The sequence below is a fragment of the Fusarium poae genome (genome assembly GCF_019609905.1).
Source record: "Fusarium poae strain DAOMC 252244 chromosome Unknown contig_7, whole genome shotgun sequence".
NCBI classification, from domain to species: domain Eukaryota; kingdom Fungi; phylum Ascomycota; class Sordariomycetes; order Hypocreales; family Nectriaceae; genus Fusarium; species Fusarium poae.
The window spans coordinates 101,292-125,640 of NW_025408664.1; the positions used below are offsets into that span (position 1 = coordinate 101,292).

Genomic DNA, 24,349 nt, shown 5'->3' on the forward strand with positions numbered 1-24,349 from the left:
TGAATGTTTGCTCATCACTCTGATTGACACGGCCGGGATTGGCCGATCTTCCAGGGTTAAGGCGGGAGCAGACTTTCCCAATCGAGTCTTGGTTGGGCTTACGAGCCCACGTGTTAACTAGATTAAACTTTTGGAATAAACTGCCGTTTAACCGGACTCTCGGGCGGGCGAGGGGAAGTCTATGGACAGCCAACGAATCAGCCGAGCGTTACAAGTGGCTTCTCTGCAATATCTTAGTGAGGGTTATAGCGGGTACTAAACCTCGTAACCCTTGTGGTCCGAAACACTTAGTATAGTTAGTCTCGCGATCAGACGTGCACTGACTGGATTCTAAAGCTGAAAGTGTTCAAGTGTCATGGTGTCACGTCGAGTGTCCCTGCAGATGATATCATTATATATCTGGGGACGACCGCCCCCTTGGGAAGGTTAAGAGGAAGGTGTGTCTCCTGCATGTATCGTAAACAAGCCTTCTGTCCCCGTCTGGCTTGACTTGTCGTTTTTGTCACATTACAATGATGCTGTTTCGCAGTCTTTTGGCCTGCCTTGTGGCAACATTGCCTTTGGCTTTGGCTCGGGACTATGCCCTTTCTGCATTGTCAACACTGCCGGAATGTGCTGTAAGCGCTCATTTTTCTTGTCTTGGGAATCGCTAACATCCAAGCTAAAATGCATGATTAACTCAATCGAAGCCTCAATTTGTGAACTCGGGGATACAAAATGTACATGCACGAATGCTGCGCTTCAAGCAGAAGTTGAAAAGTGTGTCTTGTCATCTTGTACAGTCTCGGAATCTATGAGTATGTCCAGAAGTCAATGTATAATACATCTACTCACATCATCTAGGTACCAAGAACACCACCTTAACAGCATGCAGCGCGCCTGTTCGAAACCGCAGAAACCAATTCGTTTCCTTGAATGCTGTAATGGGGATCTTTTCAGGCCTCTTTGTGCTCCAACGATTCCTAACGAAGCTCTTCATTAATCTCCCTCTTGGCCTCGATGATCTATTTATTGTCTTGGTTATGTGTGCTGCTGTCCCGTCTAATATCATCAACGCATACGGTCTGGCTCCTAATGGCATAGGCCGCGATATCTGGACTATAACACCCCAGCAAGTCACTAACTTTGGCCGGTATTTTTATATCATGGCTATCCTATATTTTTCCCTACAGACCTTCCTCAAGCTGTCTATGATTTTCTTTTTATTGCGGATCTTCCCCACAAAAGGCGTTCGAAAAAGTCTCTGGGCCACGGTCATATTTACATCGATTTTTGGCCTGGTTTACGTCTTTATCACTATCTTCCAGTGCAGGCCTATCAGCTATTTCTGGACAAAGTGGGATCACACACATACTGGAACCTGTATTCATATGAACACTATCACATGGTCTAGCGCATCTATCAACATTGCGCTTGACATTTGGATCTTGGCTATTCCTCTTTCACAATTGAAGAAGATGAATTTGGATTCGAGGAAGAAAATTGGCGTAGGTATTATGTTTAGCATTGGCATTATGTAAGTGTTCCTCGTATCTGTTTTATTTATCACTAACCTTTCCCAAGCGTCACCATAATGAGCATCCTTCGGCTTACCGCCACCATCCGAGCGGGCACAGGGATGGGCTCAAATAACCCGACATGGGAATACCTTGCTGTTACCAAATGGTCTACTATCGAATGCAGCGTCGGAATTATGTGCGCCTGCATGCCCTCTCTCCGTATGCTTCTCGTCCAAATCTTCCCCAAGGTGTTTGGCACATCTCGGCGCGGCTACCAAGCCTATGATAAGTATGGCAGCAACAAGCCTACTAATGGAGGTACGAATGCAAGCCGATCCCGTTTGCGAGCACAATTTGGTACAACTTCTCATGTCGACAAAACACCTCCATCAAGTATCGACCCTGTTGGTATTACTTGCAACCGCACATATGAGGTGGAATATGGCCAAACGGATGAGATGCATCTTGTGCCTATGAGGGATATAGACATGGGCTGGCATGGTGAAAGGTCTCAAACGTCTCAGGCATGATTTAAAACTTTGGTTTAATTCGAATATTGTTCGCACGAACCGTGATAGTTTTTAATAATGAGAATCGATATCACACCAAATGTGAAAACAGGCTGGCGGTCCATTCCATTTCCATCCACGCAGCCTCTTGTAGAATGGATGGGCGTCCATGTAGGCCCACCGTGGATGGAATGGATGGAAATGGACGCTAAGAGTGGGCCCGTGGAATGGATGGACGTGGAAATGGAAATGCGTGGACGCTATAAAGGGACAATACACGTGATCCTCCCACCTGTTGCCTCCCGGGCCTCTGCAAAGCTCATTTCAGCTAACACATCAGTCCCTGGCACCTTTATATCCTCAAGGAGCTTCTCAGTGCTCTTCATATAGCCTCCGCAATGCCATGACCTCACCGTCTGTGTCATCCCGATCGTACTAGCGTCCAGCCTGGCACGATCGTCACGAACCATTCGACCACACGTTGAGAAGAGCCTCTCAACATCGGCAGACATAGGAAGGACGGAGAGCACATCGAGAGCCATCTGTGACAGGCGATTAAGAGGCGATTCATCATGAATCGCTCACCAAAATGGAGATTTTCGCTTAAACTTTTAGGCTGGATCGTCTGAGGCTCGATCGAGTAGCTAATTGGTTAAAAATAACCCCAACCCCACACTTGGGGTTAGCTAGCGTCAGCTTGGGGTTACGTGACGCGACTGTAACATTTACATTCTACGACAACTGTAACATTTACGACCCCCAGGTTTAACTGTCCGTGGCTGATCTGTAATCCATCTACACTGCATTTTTAACCCTATCTTAGCATCCAGGCAGAAATGCCAGCGATTCTAATTGCAAACACATAGTTAAGAAAAAGGGCACTAATGAAAGTATAGCGATTCCATTTAACATAAACGGAATCGCTGCACCCCTAAAGCTTCAGTCGATAAAATGCATTTCAAGTGGATGCATTAATTCATTATACTGAGGGAAGCTTATGTCTGGCTTGCCGGCCTGCGAAAGTCAATTTTGTGGCATTGCGACCGGTTCAAAGTTCAATTCAATTCATCGATTGAAGTTGAATCGAGACCAGGATTTGGCCCGCCAGGTTAGTCATCAGCCCCTGTAGAGCGGCGGCCAATACATGATGGGCACCTAGGTGCCCAAATAACCTTGGGCATCCCCCCTAGGGCACGCAATATTATTGGCTCAAAATTCCCCACACTTTGACAAAGCACTAAAGCCTCAGCCGGCCTTCATGACTCGTACGGCAGGTACAACAGCACTAACACCTGAGATTGTGTTAAGACATTTGCTTCATCGACTCAACTACAACACCGTCATTGATACCTGGAGATGATATTGCATTGGAATTAAACGTATATGGACCAAAGAATATAGTCACTTCCTATCTAATAATCAAGTCGTTTTGCGCGCTGGATTGACATGTGTGCTGTGCTCTTACTCCTCACAGGGCGGTCTTTGGATCAGTTTTCATGCTGTCGACTCTGCAACGCTCCGTGGACCTATAGAATCGTGTTCACCGCAAAATAATGTGTTCAAGACTTTAATCACCCATTAACCCACAGTTAGGCTACAGCTGTATCTTTGAGCTCATCCCCCGCCTATCTGTCCCGCAACAGCTCTCCAAAGTAGCCCTAACCGTCCTGTTGTAGGCTATGTATTGGTGCCACGCTTAGTCAGGCGGCGCACCTGGGTGCGCAACTTTATTTGGGCACCTAGGTGCCCATGTATTGGCCGCCGTATGGTTTGGTTTGACCCCCCATACCAGACCATACCAGACCATTCCGATCACTGGTGTAATGCGACAACTCATGGATGCTCACCCACCAAGCTACTTCTCAAATCTCATCTTGACGATCGCCGGCCTGGAATAGTAATGGATTTCGATGTACTGCGGCATATTGTTTTTCATCATTCAATACTTGATTCGTCATCCTCACCATGTGGTTTCGTCAATGAGGTTTTGCGTCTTCTTACGTTTGAGGCCCTTGACATGACCCATACATGCTGCACTTTCGAAGCTATTGACGAGGTCGTCAGGGATTTAATCACTACAGCAAGCCAAGAGCCTGCCGCGATATTCAGTTGCAGGACGGAAAAGGTTCAACAAATTCGTTCATGCGCCGAGGAAGTATTGAGCGCACGTTTACTCGAAGACTTGATGTCAGAGTTCACGCCACAGTTGATGAAACAACCCCCATGCCCTATCCCAGCTGCATGGCGGATACAGCTCTGAATCCAATGGCTTTCCCATATTAAAAAAAAAGACGCTAATGAAATGACGACCTGAATCCATTGCACCCCAACGGATTCAGGTCACCCATAAGTTTTTATCAGTAAAATGCATTTCAAGTAGATGCATCGATTTATTACTTTGAGGGAAGCTTATATATGGCTTGCCAGCCTTCGAAAATCATTTTGCGGCATTGCGACTGGTTTGAAGTTTGAGTCAATTGATCAATTGAAGTTAACAGACCGGGATCCAGCAGGCCACATTAGTCATCAGACACAGCCAAGGTTCAGCAGTAGCCATTAGTCATCCATGAGGTCAAGGCAAGGGTAAAGAGGCAGACAACAATTAAGGTTTTGTATCATAGCAACAGCAGAGGTAAGTTTAACAGGGGTCCAAGGAGGATAAGTAAATAGTTAGAAAAACAACCAGCCATCCATATCAGATAAAAACCAAAGACATCCAGCCACAATGTTACCATTTATTAAATTAACCGAGTACCCATTTGTGATTTGTACAGTATGCCGTTATGCATATGTCACCAAGGAGGTTGAATCGCATTTAAAGAAGCACCATAAGAGCATCAAAGCAGCAGTCAGAAGAGAGATTACCCAGCAAGTCAGGGATTTGCCCGGCATGATTGATGACAGAAGAGGGTTGTTAACGTGGCCAACGCCACCGCCGACGACCGACCCGATCCCATATATCCACCCGCCGGTCCCCGATAACTTAGGTTGTGGCGAGGAAGGGTGTTGGACCGTGGTTGACACCCCGCGAGGCATGCAGGAGCATTACCGTAAGGAACACGGTTGGAGTAACCCGCGCGGGAGAGGCGGAAGTCAGCAAACGCGGAGGATACAGGCCCAGCTGGTCCCATGGCGCACCGGCGTCCAAAGCCAGCGGTTTTTCAGCAACGGGCCGGCCAGTAGTTGGTTCGAGGTCGGGTTTGGGGCGCCGGCCACCCAGACGGCCGATGAGGCCGCCATGATGGAGCGGGCGGTGCGTGCCATGGAGCAGAAGCAAGAGCAGTTCGAGCGAGAGGATAGAGAGTGCATCAAAGCCGCCGACGCAAAGACAGATGCGAACGCGTGGTTAGAGCGTGTAGGATGGGCCGACCATTTGCAGGGTTTAGATCCGGAAGCCATGAGACAGTTGACAGACCCGGTCGGCGAAGAAGAGCATGTTTTACAGTTGATCCAGGACAGTATCATGCGGGTCATGTTGCAGGCACGGATTACAGCCACGCCCAGCACGGTCGGCAGCCAGGCATTATTCGAAGTACAACGGAAGGAGGTAGACAAGAAGCCGCGGCGGCCATTCGACAACCGAGTCGAAGAAGACACATGGGCACGGTACACAGCAGTTTGGGTCAAGTTGATATGTTATGTATACCGTGCCGAGACCATGGAGGACAACGAGAGGCCCGGGTTCCGATTAACGAAACGACAGGGGGATACGATGGACGAGTTGACGGAGTTAATAGAGGAGTATGTTGAAGACCCCGAAGCCAATCCATTAGATGAGGAGCGCGTGGACGAGTTGACGCTGCAGGTCGTTATGGCATTGTTGGATCACAGGTTAACGGCAGGTGAATACCGCAGTGGTATTATCAGTGGGTTGGCCGTGCTGGGCATCCGCAAAGACGGTGGATGGATGGATGTGATGGATTACACGCCCATGTATTCAGCCGTGATCAAAGTAGCGCGGGCCATGGTCGTGTATCAGTCGTATCGGGAGAGGAAGGAAGAGGTGGCCCGATTACAGCAGGAGAAGGGTTTAGGTGAGGAAGAGGCCGAGGAGGAGGCGACCAGCATGTTCCGGATCGTGCGTGAGAAGGTGCAGAGGTTCATGACGGTGACATCGAAGGAGACATACGCCGAGCCGACGCCGATGGATTGGATATACGAGGCACGCACGTACGGCATGTATATTCGGTTCAACACGCCAGCAGGCGGAACCGTGGATTGGGATGGCGACCATATCACGTATAGAAAGACACGGTTCCGGATGGCCGCGTTGACCGAGATGTTGCATGCATTGACGAGGGAGGCGAGGGAGCATTTAGCGACGTTGACGATGGTGGAAGACGTGGACCAGTTACCGCGAATCCCGTGGAAGGAGGTGGAGGACGATCACAGTGAGGACCGGATGGGGTATTCATTTTTGACCGATGAACGGAACCGCGAGTGGGTAAAGAGAGGTAAGAATTGGGTGATGAACCAGATCACCGATACACAACCGGACGGGCAGGGCCAGGCACGACGCAAGGTGTGGATCGACAACGGCAGAAGGGACGGAAAGCCATTCCAGGCCCGGGCGGTACAGTCATATGGCCAGACATTCAACGGGTTCATGGAACGAATGTTCATGTTGATGTACATGATGAGCCAGCCAGCACGGATACCCGAGATGTCGGGCATCCGGCACCAGAACACCATGAATGGAGGGGTCAGGAACATATTGGCGCACAACGGCATGATGTGCGTGGTCACGTTATATCACAAGGGATTCCGGTTGACGGGTCAGGCCAAGGTGATTCACCGGTATTTACCGCATGCCGTGGGAGAGTTATTGGTGTGGTATTTATGGTTGGTTTTGCCATTTTGGCAGCAGGTTCAGGGTATCGTCAAAGATGCCGGTATCCGCAGCCCGTTCATGTGGCCGGATGAAGTGGTACGCAAGGCAGAAGGCAGTATCGTAGAGGAGAGGGAGGCAAGACGAGCGGCATTGGAGAGGCACAGTCAGAATGGCGGCGGCATGCATGAAGAAGACGATGATAACAGCGGAGGTAGTACAGAGAACCCGCATGACCCCGATAACCCCGCGAACGCCGATGATATTGGGTTCCAGAGCTGGGTGCAGGAGCGGAAGTGGACATCAGACCGGGTCCGTCGAATCATCCAACGGCACAGCAGGCGATTATTAGGCGTGACGTTAGGTATCAGTTCATGGAGGCAGATTGCGATCGCCATAGCCCGTCGGTATTTGAACGGTGCATTTAAAGAGTCGACATTGGATGGGGAGGATGAAGATGACGATTTGGATGACAACCCGGTGGATTTGCAAGCCGGGCACGCAACGCACGTGGCGGGCATGGTATACGCACGCGAGTTGCAGCAGGGATTGTTCAGCACGGCATCGATGCGGGACAAGTTCCGAGCCGTCAGCAGGCAGTGGCACCGTTTGTTCGAGTTCCAGGACAGCGAGGAGAGTGGGGCGTCGGCCGCAACCCGGCGAAAACGAGCCCCGTATGACACGGAGCGTGAGTATAATCGGATGCAGCGGTTCAGACGATTGCAGCAGGTCGATATTGCCGGTCAGTTACGGCAGATGATGGGGCCGTCGGCGGCGTTCCGTGGTCAGCAGGAGACGGTGATCCGGGCGATCATACGGGGCGAGAGTCCGATTATCCAGATCGCAGGCACAGGTGAGGGCAAGAGTATGTCGTTTTTATTACCAGCATATTGTGCCAACGACAACGGCGGGACGACAATCGTGATCGTGCCGTTGATTTCATTACGGGATGATTTACACGGTCGTTGTGATAAGAGCAAAATCGGGACATATAGTTGGAAGAGCCGCGAGGGACACCAGATTGCCCCAATTATATTCGTGACGCCCGAGTCAGCGGTGACGAAGGAGTTTGGCGATTTCGTAAACCGATTACAAGCACGGTGTGCATTAGACCGAGTTGTAGTGGATGAGTGCCACACGAGTTGTAGTGGATGAGTGCCACACAATGTTGGACAGCACCGCCCGATTTCGACCGCAGATGATGGAGTTGGGTCAGGTTTTGAACGAATGGGGTGTGCAAAAGGTTTTTTTAACGGCCACATTACCGCCCGGCGAGGTAGAGAGGTTTTGCGAGGTCGTCAAGTTGCCGGCAAGCCGTGTGAAGATATTCCGATCGCCAACATCGCGGCCGAATATTCGGGTATAGGGTAGTCGAAGCGCAGGCGACACCGCCACCCAGGGTTCAAATCCATACCACGAAATCCACATATGGATCCATAATGTGGATCCATATCCATTCCATTCCATTCCACGTAGGCTTCAGCATTTCCATATCCACGCCACGGAATCCCTTCCACATGTTCCACATGTGGAAATTGTGGCAAGGAATGGAAATTTAGGTGGGGTTTGAAAATACCTGGATTTCCTTATGAAATAGCGCATACCCTAAGTACTTTCCATCGGCAATAACAACGCAACAGCAACAATTTTCCACTCCGTTTTACCCGTACACAAAGTTCAAACAAGTCTATTCTAGGACGGTTTACTATTACTCACGCCCTTACTATCCCAAATCGAAATGGCCACCCTTCATCCTACCAAGTCAACCACACCCGTTCCAGAACGTACAGAAGAAGACAATCAACGACTCTTCCAGCTCTACAAAGGCTGGACCTTGACGGAGAGAGACGGCCAAGTGCGTCAATGGGTATATCAGTTCGGCTACGATATCCAGCATGCCCAAAAGGGGGAACGCCGATGGGTGTGTTGCCTTTGCATCAAGCAAAAGCGGCCGAGGCCAAAGAGTTATGCCATCAAAGGGTTGCAGAACGCTGAGGGTCACCTGTACACGGACCACAATGGCATCATGGATCCGACAGGCAAGAGGCAAAAGCCTGCGAAGGCATCCGAGAAAGCACATCAGTCCATTGCAACAATCCTACAGTTGAACCCGAAGGAGCCGAAGGAACAAGATTTGATCAATACCTTGATCAAACGTTTCGACAAAACTGTATTCCAGCAGAAACTTGTCAACTGGATTGTCAATTCTAACCAATCCTTCTCGATCGTCAACGATCAAGATCTTCGAGACATCTTCAACTACCTCAATCCATCTGTTGAGATCACAAAAGCTAACATTACTGACGTGACCGTGCGTGCCATCGCAGAACGAGAATTTACCAACAATATGGAAAGAGTGAAGGATGCTTTGCGAAAGAGTCCGGGACAGATCCATATCCAGTACGATGGCTGGAAGTCTGGTAACCGACACGCCTTATACGGCATCACATGTGTGTTTCGGGATTCAAACAATCGGCCGCAGAAGTGCGTTCTCGGACTGCCTGAGCTTACGGAGCGGCACACAGGCGAGAATATCGCCGGGCAAATTATCGAGATCATTCGGGAGTACGAGATCAGCGATAAACTCGGATATTTTACACTGGATAATGCCGGTAACAATAAAACCTCGATGGGGGAGATTGGATTAGAATTTGGTTTCGACTGGGCGAAGCGATGGGTTCGCTGCGTTGGCCACGTTGTCAACATAGTAGTGAAACAGATGCTGTATGGCAAGAACCCGGATGCTTTCGAGAAAGAGGTCTTCGAAGGACTTCACACGGCAGCGAAGGAGCATGAAGTCTGGAGGAGGCGAGGCTCTGTTGGAAAATGGCATAACTTTGCTGTTGTAGGTGGCTGAGTCACCTGCTTTATTTGTTATACTCACGAAGACCTAGGAGGTGAGCAGATCGGACACGTGGACCGATATGCTCAAGAAGGTACAAGCTGTCGAGAGCCAACTCTCTGATGATGCTCAGCTCAAGAAACACCGTCCAGTTGGAGTTGTGGTCGACAATGCTACCCGGTGGCTTTCTCAATTCTCGATGATTGAGCGCGCTCTCGCCTTGAGGCCATTTTATAATTCTTTTGTCCAGAGAGCATCAAACGAGTGGGAGAAGGTCAACTTGACGAGAGCTGGCCACATCAAAAAGGGCTCCAAGCTGCCCTTCTTCCTGAAGGAAGAGAATCGCATGACAGCTGATGATTGGCATGTGCTCGGGACTCTTTACGACATTTTGCTTGACTTCCAGCTGGTTGTGAGAGGCCTTGAGGGTGATGGACAGGGAAAACACCAGAGAAAGGTCGAAGAAAACGAGATCGACCCTCCACTGTCTGGTAAGCCTTAGACTTCTCAAAAGCGGCCTGATTCCTATTTTAACAGCTGACTTGTACAGGAACAAGCTGGGATCTTATTCACGCGTACGAATTTCTTCTCGAAACCCTCGAATCCGGGAAAAGAGCAGTCGCCAATTTTCCGGACGGCCATCATCTCGCTGTCAACATCAACCTGGGCTGGCTCAAATTGAACGAATACTACGAGCATCTGAACGACAGCCCCCCTGATCTATGGCGCCGCAGTTCTTCATCCTGCCTACCGGTGGGCACTGTTTGACGATTTGTGGGGAGACGACGACGAAAGACAGTTGTGGATTACCAAGGCGAAGGAGATGGTCCAGGATCTCTGGGAGAGAGAGTATAGGGACCTGGAGGTTGATGACCCAGAGATTGAGTTGCCTGCCAATAAGCGGCTGAAGACCTCAAGAAACAAGTTCACAGCGTGGCGCACAAAGAAGCGAGGACTGACGGCTGGAGGGATTTCTGTTACCGAGTCGCCAATTCAATCCCCAGCTCAATCCCCTAGGTCCTCGGTTGGCGGTCTGGATCTTGATGAATACGAGCAGTGGCAGCGTGATATCGAGGATGCTGATGCTTCTGTCACAGATCCCTACGAATACTGGCACATAAGGCGGCTCAAATACCCCCGGTTGTCTAGAATGGCCTTGGATCTGCTTACTGTGCCACCAATGTCAGCCGAGTGTGAGAGGCTATTCTCGACCACTGGCCGCATGGTTACCAAGAGCCGCAATAGGCTAGATGCCAGTACAATTGGGCTTTGTCAGACACTACGGAGTTGGTTGCGTGCCGGTTTGATCGGGTCGCTAGATAGGATTCTAATGGACGAGTGACAAAAACGTCGACGACCAAGACCTGGATGCGGCCCACTAATTACCATTGTTGGACAAAGTAGGTTTCATTCCACAAATTCCACAATATGGATTCATTTCCATAATGGATCCATTTCCACCCATTCCACATCGAAGTTATTAGTCAGCATCCATATCCACGCCATATTCACAAATGTGTCGTGGAGTGTCGTGGATTTGAACCCTGGGACCGGCTCAGGTCCCTGTATGAACTCTGCCATACAAGGCTTCCATCGGTTATCCTAACAGACCGCGATAAGGCTTGTATGAACGCCGCAGAAATCTGCTTTCCATCCTCAACTTCACTCTTGTGCCTATGGCATGCGAATAAGGCAGTCCTCCGTTATTGCCAGCCGACATTCGTGCGCCACCAACAAGGATCAGAGGCCTACCAGCAAGGTCTGGCCGATTGGAATGAGTTTTTCAATCACTGGCATTCGATCATGAAGTCACCGGATGAAAAGGCATTTAATCAGCGCGTGCAAGAGCTTGAAAGGCGCTACTTACCACAATACATTAAAGAGGTTAACTATATCAAGGCCAATTGGCTCGATCCGTACAAGGAAAGGGTAGTGAGGGCTTGGGTTGATCAACATCCTCATTTTGGTAATGTAGTCACCTCGCGGGTTGAGGGTATCCATGGGCTCCTTAAGAGCCACCTCAAGAAATCCACGCTAGATCTCTTCGAGGCTTGGAGGGCTATGAAGCATGCGCTTCTCAATCAATTAGCCGAACTGCAATCCAACCAAGCCAGCCAGCAAATGAGAATACCAATCGAGCTCTCTGGATCACTATACAGTGCCATACGTGACTGGGTATCTGAATCTCACGAGGCTTTACGCAAGGTGGAAGAACAGCGGAAGCTGCTCCTAAAAGAACACCTGCCCATTTGCACCGGTGCATTCTCCAGATCTCACGGCCTCCCTTGCGCCCATACTCTCAAGGCTCTACAAGAACAAAATCAGCCCCTTCGCCTGGAGCATTTTCACACACATTGGCACCTCAATCGCCATGGTGTTCACCGGTTACTACTGGAGCCTCGGCATCGACCCGATCGGATAGCCACCGGTTCGAGTACTAGTAGAACACAATCAAGCACCCAGAGAGAGCCAAGTGCATTCGAGGCAGTTTAGGCAACAGCACGGCCAAAGGCACAACCTAAATGCAGCAGATGCCACCAGATAGGTCATACAATGACTTCAAAGACATGCCCTCAACGATATGAGGAGCTTTTGAAGCCACCAGCACCGTCGGCGCAGGCAAGACCATTGTCGACGACATCTTCATCAGCATCATCCTTGCACGCAGGAGAAGCTCCAAGACCAACGTCTTCAGGATCATCAGAGCAGGCAGAGTCAGTAATAGATAGTGCCAGTTGCATTATCGTCAGTCTCGACGGCGCGGACAATATGGTGCCGGCAGCATCATCAGCAGCACCACCGGCACAGACAAGGATAATGCCGACATCAAGGTATGATGATCCTCGGGCTATCTATCAGAGATATGTTGCTGCTCGAGATGCTTGGTACAAGGTGCAGCCTCGTGGCAGTATTAAAACTAACCAGCAGTATCGGAGGGCGCTAGGTCTACCTCTGCGGTACGACAAATCTAGCTATCAATGGTGTCTCGATTGGAAGCAGATGGGTAAGCGCTGCGATACTCCAAACGGCTCCAGAGATTGGACTAAAGAGGAGATGATGGCCTATCTAGATTGGAGTAAAGCGGAAGATGACCGTGTCGAGGCTTAAGTAGCTGCGGAGATAGAACGCAGCCCTTTTTCCAGTAGAAGAGGTATGCATAATATCTGGGAGGCGGCAGCAGTAGATAGTGAGGCCCAGCACGTTATCCATTCCGGTAGATAATTAAGAATTCATAACCGTTTAGGATTATAGTATTCTAAAAAGTAAAAACTGCATCAGAATGCGGAATTTCGACAGTGGAGTTTGGGCCAAATTGAGGGCTGACATAATCCGCACGCCTACGCGTGCAGAAGTGGAGAGGCGCCTAGGCGTGTCCCTATGGGGCCCCCACAAGGAGGGCGGCTAATAGGCGGACGGGTACCCGTCCTTCTAAAATTGGACGGGTCCCGCCCCAGTTTCCATATATGGTATAGTTTTTCTCCGCTATCGGACCGCCAGCATCGTCACCCTTACACTTGCAAGATCCAGTTCCAGATTCAACATTCAACGCGGCTGAGATACGATGATCCACGAGCAATCCACCAGGGATACGTCACGTCAAGAGATGACCTTGGTTCCCAGGCGTTTTAGGGGTAGGGTTAGCCTTAGGTTGTGGCGTTAAAAGGATAGGTTATAAGGTAGGGCAATAGAGTAAAAATATATAGCTTTAGAGGTTTGTATAAAGTAAGTGGAAGCAGAAGTTTTTAACCCGAGGGGTACAAACCAAGAGGTCATATTATATTCAGAAAAGGTAGCCTATGATTTTCAACCCTGGGGTACAAATCGACGTCTACCAAGTCAAGTCTCTGAGCAAACGCATTATATTGTTTATATATATAATGTCTTTGTACCCCGGGGTACAAAAACGGAAGCTGCCAATCTGCAATCAAGGTGACTTACATAATCTTTCCCATCATATACCGTGACATCTCAGGATACGTCGTACAATGCGACTACGAGACTGCAGCAGAACGCTTCCTCCCAAGGGACACAGTGGGCTTCGCTTCTCCGCATGGCCATCAAGGATCATGGACATATGATATGATGAAAACGGGCTGTATATATGGCAGCATTACTATTGGCGATCATCCATATCATCACCAAGGTCGGCGTCCTCTGTGAGGAGACAATCGGAACAGCAAGAGTCGGTGCTGTTCAATGCTCTTGTTGGGCAGGTGGGGGAAGCGGACTTATTTATAAATTTCGGGATGACAAGGTATTGAGGTTGAACATGATGGAAGGTACATAGATAGTCCGATCCGTCAGTCACGTACATATAGCTAGGAAGGACATGTCCAGTCTGAAGTTAGATCTTCAACCTAACATCAATCAATCTCATCACCTACTTTAAAAGGTTGTTGAGTTATTACCTAAAGACAGCGCAGCCCTCAAATCAAATCAAATCAAATCAAACAAATTGCCAAACAAATCAATCAAATATGCCAAAATTTTATTTCAATCAAACAAATACGAGATCCTCGATTTGAAATAACATTTGATAGATTTGATACACAACATGCCATCTAGCCTCCATGCTGCCAAACCGTCGACCGCGCTTTCACAGCTTACCCGGAACCTGGCTGGTGAGCAACCCCAGCCAATCAAAGTCATCCATCAAGCCCTCCATTAGTGAGCTACCCCAATACCACTGTCAAGCTGGTGGGGGAGAAAGTAGCTCCTTAACTTTTACATCCCGCCCTAGCCACATCAAGTCGCGTCAGTGCTAGTTTGTTTACCTTTCAACGCGTACCATTCCTCCCACGAGTCGACGCCTAACCCGATGGAATTCGACGACATCATGCTCCCTTCGCCTCCACCCTCTGCCTTTTCTTTTCTCCAACCACCAAGGAATTTGGCGAGTCAATTCGAGCTGACGACGCAGTCGGCATTGCCAGACCACCCTACAGTTGCAGATCTTCCGCGAGCAGTGTGGAGGAACAAACGATATGTTTTGGAAGAGTCCTTGTCCCGGAAGGGCTCAAAGGGTCGGAAGAGCTGGATCAAGCGCCATGGACTTTTTCTTGTTGAGATTGACACTAACGACAGTCCGCTGAGTCCTTACTGGGCCTGTCGCCTGTGCGACGCGAAGGGTCAGCCTGAGTTCTTCGCCGCTGCTGCTACGAGTTCGGCAGCGGACCATCTCCGCAAGAATGTGAATGTGAATGTGAATGTGAATGTGAATGTGAATGTGAATGTGAATGTGAATGTGAATGTGAATGTGAATGTGAATGTGAATGTGAATGTGAATGTGAATGTGAATGTGAATGTGAATGTGAATGTGAATGTGAATGTGAATGTGAATGTGAATGTGATGTTGCGAGCTTGAGTACTATTGGCCAACGCCAGGTCTCACAGGATTTTCGAGAGCAGTCAAGCAGCCGATCCAGATCTGTCAACCGATGAATCTGAACGGCCTAAGCGACGACGCTTGCAGTACAGTACTGTGCCGCGCGCCAGAGTCAAGACGATCCGATAATTGAGCCTGGGACTTCTGATTAACACCAACGTTCCTTTTTCCTTCTTCAGCGATACATTCTTTCAGCAGCTCGCTCAGTGTCCAACAACCAAGTAAAGCAAAATTTGGACCCTTTTTTTACTTGGTTGACAGAACCCCTGCTTGACTTGGTTTACTCGGCAACAGCGGCTTGATTTACTTGGTTGGTTGGCATTACTCGACTATTTTTCATGCCCTGTATAGCTACGGTGGTAGATCTAGGCTAATATTCCGCTTCGAAGCAAGTGCTTCTGGCATTCAATCGCTGCTACCGTGTCCGAACTGAGCCGGTTCCGTTCATCCGTAATGACCTTCTTTGTCTGTGAGAAGACGCGCTCATATTCAGCGCTCATTGCTGGGCAACTGAACAAGTCAAACGCCATCTTCGACAGGATAGGATAGTCAGATGCATGGCGAACCCACCACTCCAGAGGATCCTCAACATCCAGATCAGCCTTGTTAGTCCTCGCCATAAACTCATCCAGCTCAGACGTCAACTTTACCCGCTTCTTTCCTCGTGTAGCTGACATCGCAGTGACAGCAAGCCTCTGCCGACGCTTACGAGCTTGCTGAAGTGGATCAAGAGCGATACTGTTGTCAGCAATTGCTTCCTCCTCCAGCTCCTCCGGCTCCTCCTCTTGTCCTACTCCGTCCATTCGGTCCGCTTCCGCAGCTGCTGCCTCGTATTGTGCAAAAACCTCCTGTACCACTCTCTTTGCGCCGCTGATCCATTGCCTGTTGTGACTCCATTCAAGCTCGAAATAGGTAAATTTGTTAGCCGGATGTAGGCCAACTGCACACCGGTATGCAGGGGTGGCATCAGTGAGGCCAAAATATTCCTCAAGCTTGATACGAGCGGCATCAATAGCATGGGAATAGTATGTTGACACCACGTCAGGGTGATCATCTGCGAACTTCCCAGCCTCTTGGAGCTTCTTGAAGAGCACATCCAGCGACTCGAGAGTCTCGTGAAGTGAGCCATGTGATCCTTCCGAGCCAGATTTGTTAGCCCGGCCCTCCATGCGTTTTGTTAGATCCTTGAAAGGTTTGAGGATATTGAGGAAGTGATCGAGATCAACCCAATCCTGCGGAGTTAGGATATCTTGTGAGATATCGTATCCTTCGGCGACGATGCGGCGATAGTTGAGAAAGAAGAGATCAATGGCGTGGCGGAGTTTCAGAGCTCTCTCAATCATGGAATATACAGAGTTCCAGCGGATACCACCATCGACCAGGACCCTGGTGTAGAGGTGTTCGATACTGCCTTCGTCATAAGCCCGCAGGATGTACTGTTTCAGCCGCTCCCGTCTCTGGTCGCTTCTGTTGATCCACACGCAGAAGTTATGGAGCTTGCCAATACAGCTTTGCTTCCTCCATATCTCAAACCGCTCGTCATCGGATGCAGCGCGCAGCTGTTTCTCCAGCTTGCTAACGCCCTTGCCAAAGAGAAGAGCTTTGACGATGATGTTCAGCATATGGCCGACGCACCGAAGGCGGCTTTCGCGGTTGATTGTCGGGTACTGCTCTGCTAGCTCTTGGATGCATACATCGTTGCTTGCAGCGTTGTCCATCATGAAGAAGCCAATGATTGGCGAGACGTCGTAAAGTCGATGACGGTCGACAACACTTTGGCAATGTTCTCACCGGAATGAGGACCCTTTAGAGGTGGGAGGTCTAGAAGAGCTGTTTGTAACTTGTGGCGCTCATCCAGGAAGTGAGCGACAACGGCAAGATAGTTTGTCCCTTCTTCAGATGTCCATGCATCCATCGATACATGGACCTTGCTTTTGGCGGATTGCAGCTTTGTCCTTAGCCAAACGCGTCTCCCACCATCGCCAAGCCACTTCTCTTTGACCCAACTGCCAAGAGTAAATGGGCTTCTGGGAAGGATCTTATCGATATCCTCCAGATAATTGATAAACATCTCATTCGTCCGCTGATGAGTCGCCTGACGAAATGTGAGGCCAAGGTCAATCACCCAGTCAGTAAAATCGTCCTTGAATTTCAGGTCGTTGAACACCGCGCGCCGGCTTCCGAGGTATGGCGTAAGGCTTGCTGTCCTCTTGGCTATGCTGAAAGGATCGGCTCCTATGGCTTTGTAACCGAATTCTTCCAGTCTGTGCTGCTGTTTAAGGTGATAATTGATGCTGGTCGTGCTCTCACTGGCAAAAAGCGCAGCATCATGATGGCCGCTACTATGGCAATACTTGCAGAGCCAGAACTTATTGTTCCCATCTGTGGTAAGCTGTGCGCCGTGCCTGTAGATTGCTGAAGGCTGGGATTTGGAGTTGATGGCGCGCTTGTGGGGCTGGCGGTATCGAATAGATGGTACTGGCTTCCTGTTGTAGCGGATTTTGTCCCAGTCGATAGGGAAAGGGCACTGAGAGGCGTCCGGCGCACCTCTTTCGTCAGAAAGCCTTGAAGGGGAGGGCTTATCGTTAGGCACATGGGTTTGAGTTGAGGCGGAGCTAGGAGTGCTCGGCTGGGCGGGGCCGAGCGACTCAGAAGGGGTCCTAGGAGGAGTGGTTTTTTCGAGCCTTCCATGAGGCTTAAAGAATGGGCGCGAAGACATATTTGGTTTGTTCTTCAAGTTATTGGACCAAATCGGCAGCCTTGGCTCTGTGGAAAGGTTGGAGAAAGAAAAGGAGATCCTCACTCATTTCATTTAAAGACTGGGCCAATCAGGGTGCGCTGTCTTCCTAGCCTGCCCTATTAAGGTTAGACTTTGTTGGCCACTTTCCCAATCCGGTAACTTAGTCGAGTAACTTCAAGTTAACTCGAGTAAGCCAAAAAGGCTTGCTTGTGGTTGGTCGGAGGGGGTCTTACTTGTGGTTGGTTGTTACGTAATCAACCAACCACAACCAAGCAAATCAAATAACTTGGTTATTGGACACGGGGCCCCAGGGACACGCCTAGGCGCCTCTCCACTTCTGCACGCGTAGGCGTGCGGATTATGTTAGCCCCCAATTTGGCACAACTCTACAACTGCATTTCGAGTTTTGAGGCTGGCGGGTTTTAGAATCCCGAGATTCAGAACGGCAATGAATTCCTAATTATTAAGCTGAATATAATTCCCGCTGCTCTTTTCTATCATTCTTAGCCGCCTTCCAGATGTTGCGTATGCCTCTTCTGCTAGAAAAGGATTGCTTTCTATCTCTGCCGCTACCTGAGCCTCCACCCGATTATCTTCTGCTTTACTCTAATCTAGGTACGCTATAATCTCTTTCTTACTCTAATTTAAGACACCACTGGTAGCTTGCTTTGTTATACCGCAAAGGTAGACCTAATGCCCTCCGATACTGCTGGTTAGTTTTGACGCTCCCATGAGGCTGCGCCTTATACTAATCATCTCGAGTAGCAATATATCTCCGATAGATAGCTTGTGGGTCATCATATCTTAGTGTCGGCGCCACTGATGCTGTTGAAGATGATGCTATTGGCGACGTCCCTCCCTGTGTCGATGGTTTTGCTGATGACACTGCCGATGATGCTGCTGTCTCTATACTAACGATAATGCAGCTAGTGTTATCCCTGCCAGACCCAGCGTGTCCGGATAATCCTGATGACGGGTTTTTCAGTGGTTTCCCTTCCTGTAAAGATGATATAGATGTAGATACTGCTGCTGCTGGTCGTGCTTCCCCGGATAATGCTGGCGAGAGTGCCACTGGCATTGCTTCTTCTACCTGTGCTGACGATGATGATAAATATAAAATCCCCTTGTACCGTTGAGGGCATGCCTTTGACGTTATCTTGTGTCCTAATTTGTGGCATCTACTGCATGTAGGTCGTGCTTTTGGCTGCGCTGCTGCCTGGACTGCCTCAAATGCACTTGGCTCTCTCTGAGTGCTCGATTGCGATTTACTTGTGGTAGAATTGGCAGCTATTCGATCAGATCGGTGTCGAGGCTCCAATAGCACCTGATGAATACTATGACGAATTAAATGCTAATACGAGTGAAAATGCTCTAAGCGAAGGGTTTGGCCTTGCTCTTGTAGAGCCTTGAGAGTATGGGCGCAAGGGAGGCCGTGGGATTGAGAGAACGTACCGGTATAACTAGGCAAGTCTTCTTTCATAAGCCGCTTCCGCTGTTCTTTAACTTTGCGTAAAGCCTCGTGAGATATCCAGCTACGTATGGCACTATATAGTGATCCAGAGAGCTCAATTGGTATTCGCATTTGCTGCCTGACTTGGTTGGATTGCAGCTCAGATAATTGATTAAGAAGCGCATGTTTTATAGCTCTCCACGCCTTAAAGAGATCTAGCGTAGATTTCTTGAGGTGGCTCTTAAGGAGCCTATGGATACCCTTAACCCGTAAGGTGACCATATTGCTAAAGTGAGGGTGCTGGTTGACCTAGGCCTTAATGAGCTTTTTTTTGTACGGATTGAGCCAGTTGGACTTGATGTAGCTAACCTCTTTGAGATATTGAGGCAGATAGCGCTTTTCAAGCTCTTGTATGCGCTGGTCAAATGCATGTTCATCTGATGACCTTATAATTGAATGCCAGTGGTTGAAAAAGTCATTCCAATCGCTTAGACCTTGCTGATAGGCCTTAGACCCTTGCTTAAGGTGTATGAATGTTAGCTGGCAATAGCGGAGGACCGCCTTATTTGCATGCCATAGGCATAGCAGAGAGATCGAAGACGAAAAGCAGCTCTCTACAGCGTTTATATAGGCCTTATTACGGTCAGTTAGAATAATAGATGGAAACCTTGTGTTGCAGAGTTTATATAGGGACCTGAGCCGGTCTAAGGCCCATATGAAGTCCTGCTTAGCCTCGCTATTAAGGAATGCGAAGGCGATACAGAAGGATTGCTGACAGGCATTAATATTAATCATATTAAGCAGCGGCATTCCGTATTTGTTCGTTTTGTATGTGCAGTCTAAGAAAAGTAGATCTGGGTAAGCCTTCAAGTATGCCAATGACTCCGGATGGGCGAACAACACTGCCGTGATTCGGTTATCTGAGTTAAGCTGCATCCGGTTCCAGAACTCTTCCTTGTCTAGCTGGTTAGCAAAAGTATGTATAGTGCTCTGGCCCTTATAGAGCTCTCGTTTGCTATCTGCAATATGGTTGTAGATATCTTGCTGGGTTGTAATGGTATTTGAGTTCTGGCGAATATAAGTCCTGATATCTTTTGGCGCTGTACCAGCGTTCGTAAGGCGGCTGATTGTTGACCTGTCTATATCTGAGAGCTGCCGATGGACTGGGTGCGCCGATTTGTGCCAACTTGGTTTATGGTTGTGTGAAGAAAATTGTGGACCCGGACGATGCCTTAAAGACCAAGTCGTCTTATCTAGGGATTCCTTTGCGATGATAGAGAACCGGCAGTTGGTTCCTTGCGTAGTAGTCTTGCGCTGGCGGTCCCTTGAGGCGCTTGGTGGCCGACACTATCGATCATATGCGTATGTGATAATCTGCCTGCCGCTGGTTGATTGCGACGATCTCCCAGTTATGAATGCGTATCCTCTTGGTGCTGCCCATTTATTGATAGCTGTGAGTAGAGCCTCTTGCGAGTTGTATGTGCCCTCTGGCGGAAGCACATTATTAGAAAATGCCGTCTGCGCTATAACGGTAACCCCTGAAAACTACAGTTGTGGTTAGCAGTGGCAGCAATAGCCGCAGCCCCTGAGAAATGCAGTTGTGGAGTTGTGCCAAATTGGGGGCTGACATAATCCGCACGCCTACGCGTGCAGAAGTGGAGAGGCGCCTAGGCGTGTCCCTATGGGGCCCCATTGGACACACTGGAAAAGGGAGTAGGTTGAAGAAGACTTCGTCTACTTATCTCTCTTTCCCGGAAGCTTGCTTGCACTTACGTGGGCGATACACAGCGCCGCTGTGGAAGTTAAACAATAGTAAGATTGGTGACGGGGTTAGGCCTTTTTATGGATCGTTCGCTGTTGAAGTTGTACACACCATGTCTTGATCTCACGATTAAAGTATACTACCCTTCCTCGTATATATCCATGTTGCCTGGCATATCTGCATGGATATGCCATGCAGGGGATCCCGCTAACCCAACAAACGCATGGGCACCGGACTCAACCAAAAGGCCAGGCAATGAATACTAATCTCATGACCATGTAGTCACAAGAAATTAATTCTGGCTTATGCATGAGTCTTACTACTCTCTTTCTTTACAGGCTTAATAGAATGTTGTGTTTGCGACGTCTGCTATGTGTTGTAAAACTGCGGTTCATCAAGGTTGACCATGACTGACCAACTGCCAGCGGTGTGATTGAACCATCTCTTTTCTTTCCTTTTATTCGTTTACACCTAAATACCTACTAACCTAATAGTATCTGTGAATAGAATGTCTTTCACCCCCCGTATGGCACCCCTCCCCCTTACGTACCGGTCGGTATGTTGAAATGAGCATATTATATTGATTAAAGAAGAAGAAAGGCTAACACTTTGCATCTTTCAGACAAGGCCAAAACTCCGACTTTGAGCATCATTTGACCCTTGAAAATGCAAAGATTAGCCACATTCACCTCAAATAATAAAATAACCAGAAGATTAAGCTGTCTAATGGATTAACTTTAGTTGTAAGGTATGCAAGATTGTCTTGGATGCTGATATGGCACCGGGTCTCATTGCTTCTAGCTGGCCACGTTCAGCTCTTTCGTTGTTGGTTACGCATGGAGCATTCCAACGGGAGCTAGGGTCGGGCAGCGATTCACGGGAGCTAGGGTCGGGCAGCGATTCATAGTGCGCATGGTCCGCCATCTTTAGGCAGACCACAACCTGGTGAGGAAGGGGGTCAGGCAGCGATTCACGAGTGAATCCTATTTTCCTATGGTAAGACCGGGCTGAAGTACATTCCGCCCCCGCCCCCGCCCCCACCCCTGTGTCTCGTAAGTGCAAGCGAGCTTCCAGGAAAGAGAGATAAGTGGACTCGCCACCTGGCTCTGCCGTGGATAATATGAAGGAGGATGGAGCACTCTTTTTGTGCGTGCCAGCCATCTTGCACTGCAGCTTTTCTTCTACTCCCTTTTCTTCCTCAGTTCTCACCTCTCTCGCCTCATCTCTACCCCGACTACCATGTCGGACGCTGCCCAACCTCATCCTGCTGCTGTAGCAAAGGTTTTGCCTTCTGGAATCACCTCCGACTTAGTCAATGGAGATGGGACATCTTCCTCTCATGCTCAAGACCAACGGCGTCCCTCCGTTTCTCGCAGCTCCCCCGGTTACCGTGTGAAGGGGCCACCAGAACTCATGTTGGAACAGTTACGGGATCTTCTTCATCTAGTTTGGTACCCCTATCGCCGTCAACGCCTCGTTCGAAAGCCTACGCCACGCAAAGCCGTTCATTTCGAGCCACACGACCAAGAACAGCATTTCTTCCCAACTGATCCACCAGTTACTGTGAAGTCTGAGCCACAGCTTATGAGAGGAGTCCATGAGGGCTCTGCTCGCAAGCCCCCGAGCCCAATAGCTTCACTCCATATTATACGATCTCCACCAACCCGGTGGGAAGTTATCTGTTCAACTACAGTCTCCAAGATCACCGAGAAGACGACCGTGAAGCTGGAGAGACTATGGGTATCCGCTGACGAAAGTTCCTTCTTGGGGTCTGTCGCAGTAGCCAATCTCACGGAAGAGAAATCAGTCACTTGCAGGTTTACGTTTGATCGTTGGGAAACAATTTCTGAAGTTCGTGCCCATTACGCAGGTAGCTTGCCAGTTACAAGTCACCAAGCTGAGCTTGACCGGTTCTTGTTCACGCTGAAGCTCCCAAATGTAGCCCTGGTTCGTCCTGGAATCAATACTTTCCACTGCTGCATCAGATACATCGTCAATGGCCAAGAGTTCTGGGACAATAATAATGGCCTCGATTATCAAGTTAGCTTCAGAAGGAAGGAACCATCCAAGGATATGAAAACAATCCCTTATGGGGCATCCACACTACAGAGTGATGTCTTAGTATAGGTAGTTCCGAGTGTTCAATAGAGGAAGTGATATAAATGTGACAGAAAGAGTATTTATGTGTAAGATGCCTAACCAATGACATATTTCGGCCGAAGGCTGACTCTACATTAATTCATAAGTTTTCCCGAGTAATGAGGGTTTGGTGCAGACAGGGATAAATAAGTTTCTCGGAATCTGATTGATCCAGGTTTTGTATGGCCAGCCGCGAAAGAACGCGCAACTGGCTGATGGAACCAAAGGAGTGGGGCCAATCGGTGCTAGCCCCTGAAAGGCTCACGCGGAGTGCCAGCAGCTTGCGTCCATTTGGAATTGTTTGTTTACTCAGTACTGTGCAAGTACCACGCGTTCAATACATCTCCCCAATTCGACAGGTCTCGATATGGCCTCGTTGATTGAGTAATGGATATCGGTCTCAACCCCGAAGAGTTCTCCACTGATTTACTCTTCGTTGTTTGTACTCGTTGTGGGGAGCAGCGCTGCCCTCAAATCAAACAAATCAAATCCGGGGTCATATTTGAGATATTTGATAACTCTCAAGACTGGATTTGTTGTTTGAAATATTTATTCAAATATTTCAAATATTCCAAATCTGACTCTCTATGCTTCCATGCTAACATCTCTAATCTCCCATTGGACCTCGTCCCCCCCACCTATTGTCGCACCTAGCTTCACCGCACCATGTCTGACCCAGTTCTTAAGGCATTGTAACTTCTCCAGCGTTTCCGTCGTCATCGAAAGCCTCTGCGTCGTCAGCGTTAACTTGGCTAGGCTGAACGACCTCTCGCAATCAGTCGCCATCGCCGGTATTGCGAGTATATCGAGAGCCAATTGGCTGATCATCGGGAATTGTCCCTGATGAGCCATGCACCACTCAATTGGGTCCTCGGTCTCTTGCGGCTCTAGCCGTAGATACCGCTCAAGCTCACTTCCCATCACCATGGTCTTCGCCGTCCTGCTTTTGATCCATTGCTTGAATATGCTAGCTTCCGTTGTCTTCCTTAGTACGCTTAAGGATGTTGATGTGTCTATGATCATCTTCTGCCGCTCATCCACCGGCCGGTTGCAGCGGTACCAACGGTCCAAGTAGTCAGACAGTCCAATCTTGGCATCCCTCACCCACACAAGCTGCTCTTCCGATGCCCAGTTCACCTCTAGATAGTTCATGCCAAGTGACGGGTGGAGGATGATGGATGCGGCGAACAACGG

General features: G+C 49.1%; 4 protein-coding genes across 4 annotated transcripts; all 4 read left to right on the forward strand.

Annotated features, from left to right (window-relative positions):
• Positions 1-1,370: 1,370 nt before the first annotated feature.
• On the forward strand, positions 1,371-2,029 carry FPOAC1_014088 (uncharacterized protein; the record flags this gene model as incomplete). The annotated part of the gene is made up of 2 exons (XM_044858412.1): positions 1,371-1,516; positions 1,564-2,029. The coding sequence occupies 2 exons, from the start codon at positions 1,371-1,373 to the stop codon at positions 2,027-2,029; spliced, it is 612 nt and encodes a 203-aa protein (XP_044700622.1).
• Positions 2,030-14,515: 12,486 nt separating this feature from the next.
• On the forward strand, positions 14,516-15,193 carry FPOAC1_014089 (uncharacterized protein; the record flags this gene model as incomplete). Its single annotated transcript, XM_044858413.1, has 2 exons — positions 14,516-14,869; positions 15,083-15,193. The coding sequence occupies 2 exons, from the start codon at positions 14,516-14,518 to the stop codon at positions 15,191-15,193; spliced, it is 465 nt and encodes a 154-aa protein (XP_044700623.1).
• A 3,304-nt stretch (positions 15,194-18,497) lies between these two features.
• On the forward strand, positions 18,498-18,940 carry FPOAC1_014090 (uncharacterized protein; the record flags this gene model as incomplete). Its single annotated transcript, XM_044858414.1, has 2 exons — positions 18,498-18,516; positions 18,591-18,940. The coding sequence occupies 2 exons, from the start codon at positions 18,498-18,500 to the stop codon at positions 18,938-18,940; spliced, it is 369 nt and encodes a 122-aa protein (XP_044700624.1).
• A 3,315-nt stretch (positions 18,941-22,255) lies between these two features.
• On the forward strand, positions 22,256-23,143 carry FPOAC1_014091 (uncharacterized protein; the record flags this gene model as incomplete). Its single annotated transcript, XM_044858415.1, has 1 exon — positions 22,256-23,143. The coding sequence occupies one exon, from the start codon at positions 22,256-22,258 to the stop codon at positions 23,141-23,143; it is 888 nt and encodes a 295-aa protein (XP_044700625.1).
• Positions 23,144-24,349: the final 1,206 nt, after the last annotated feature.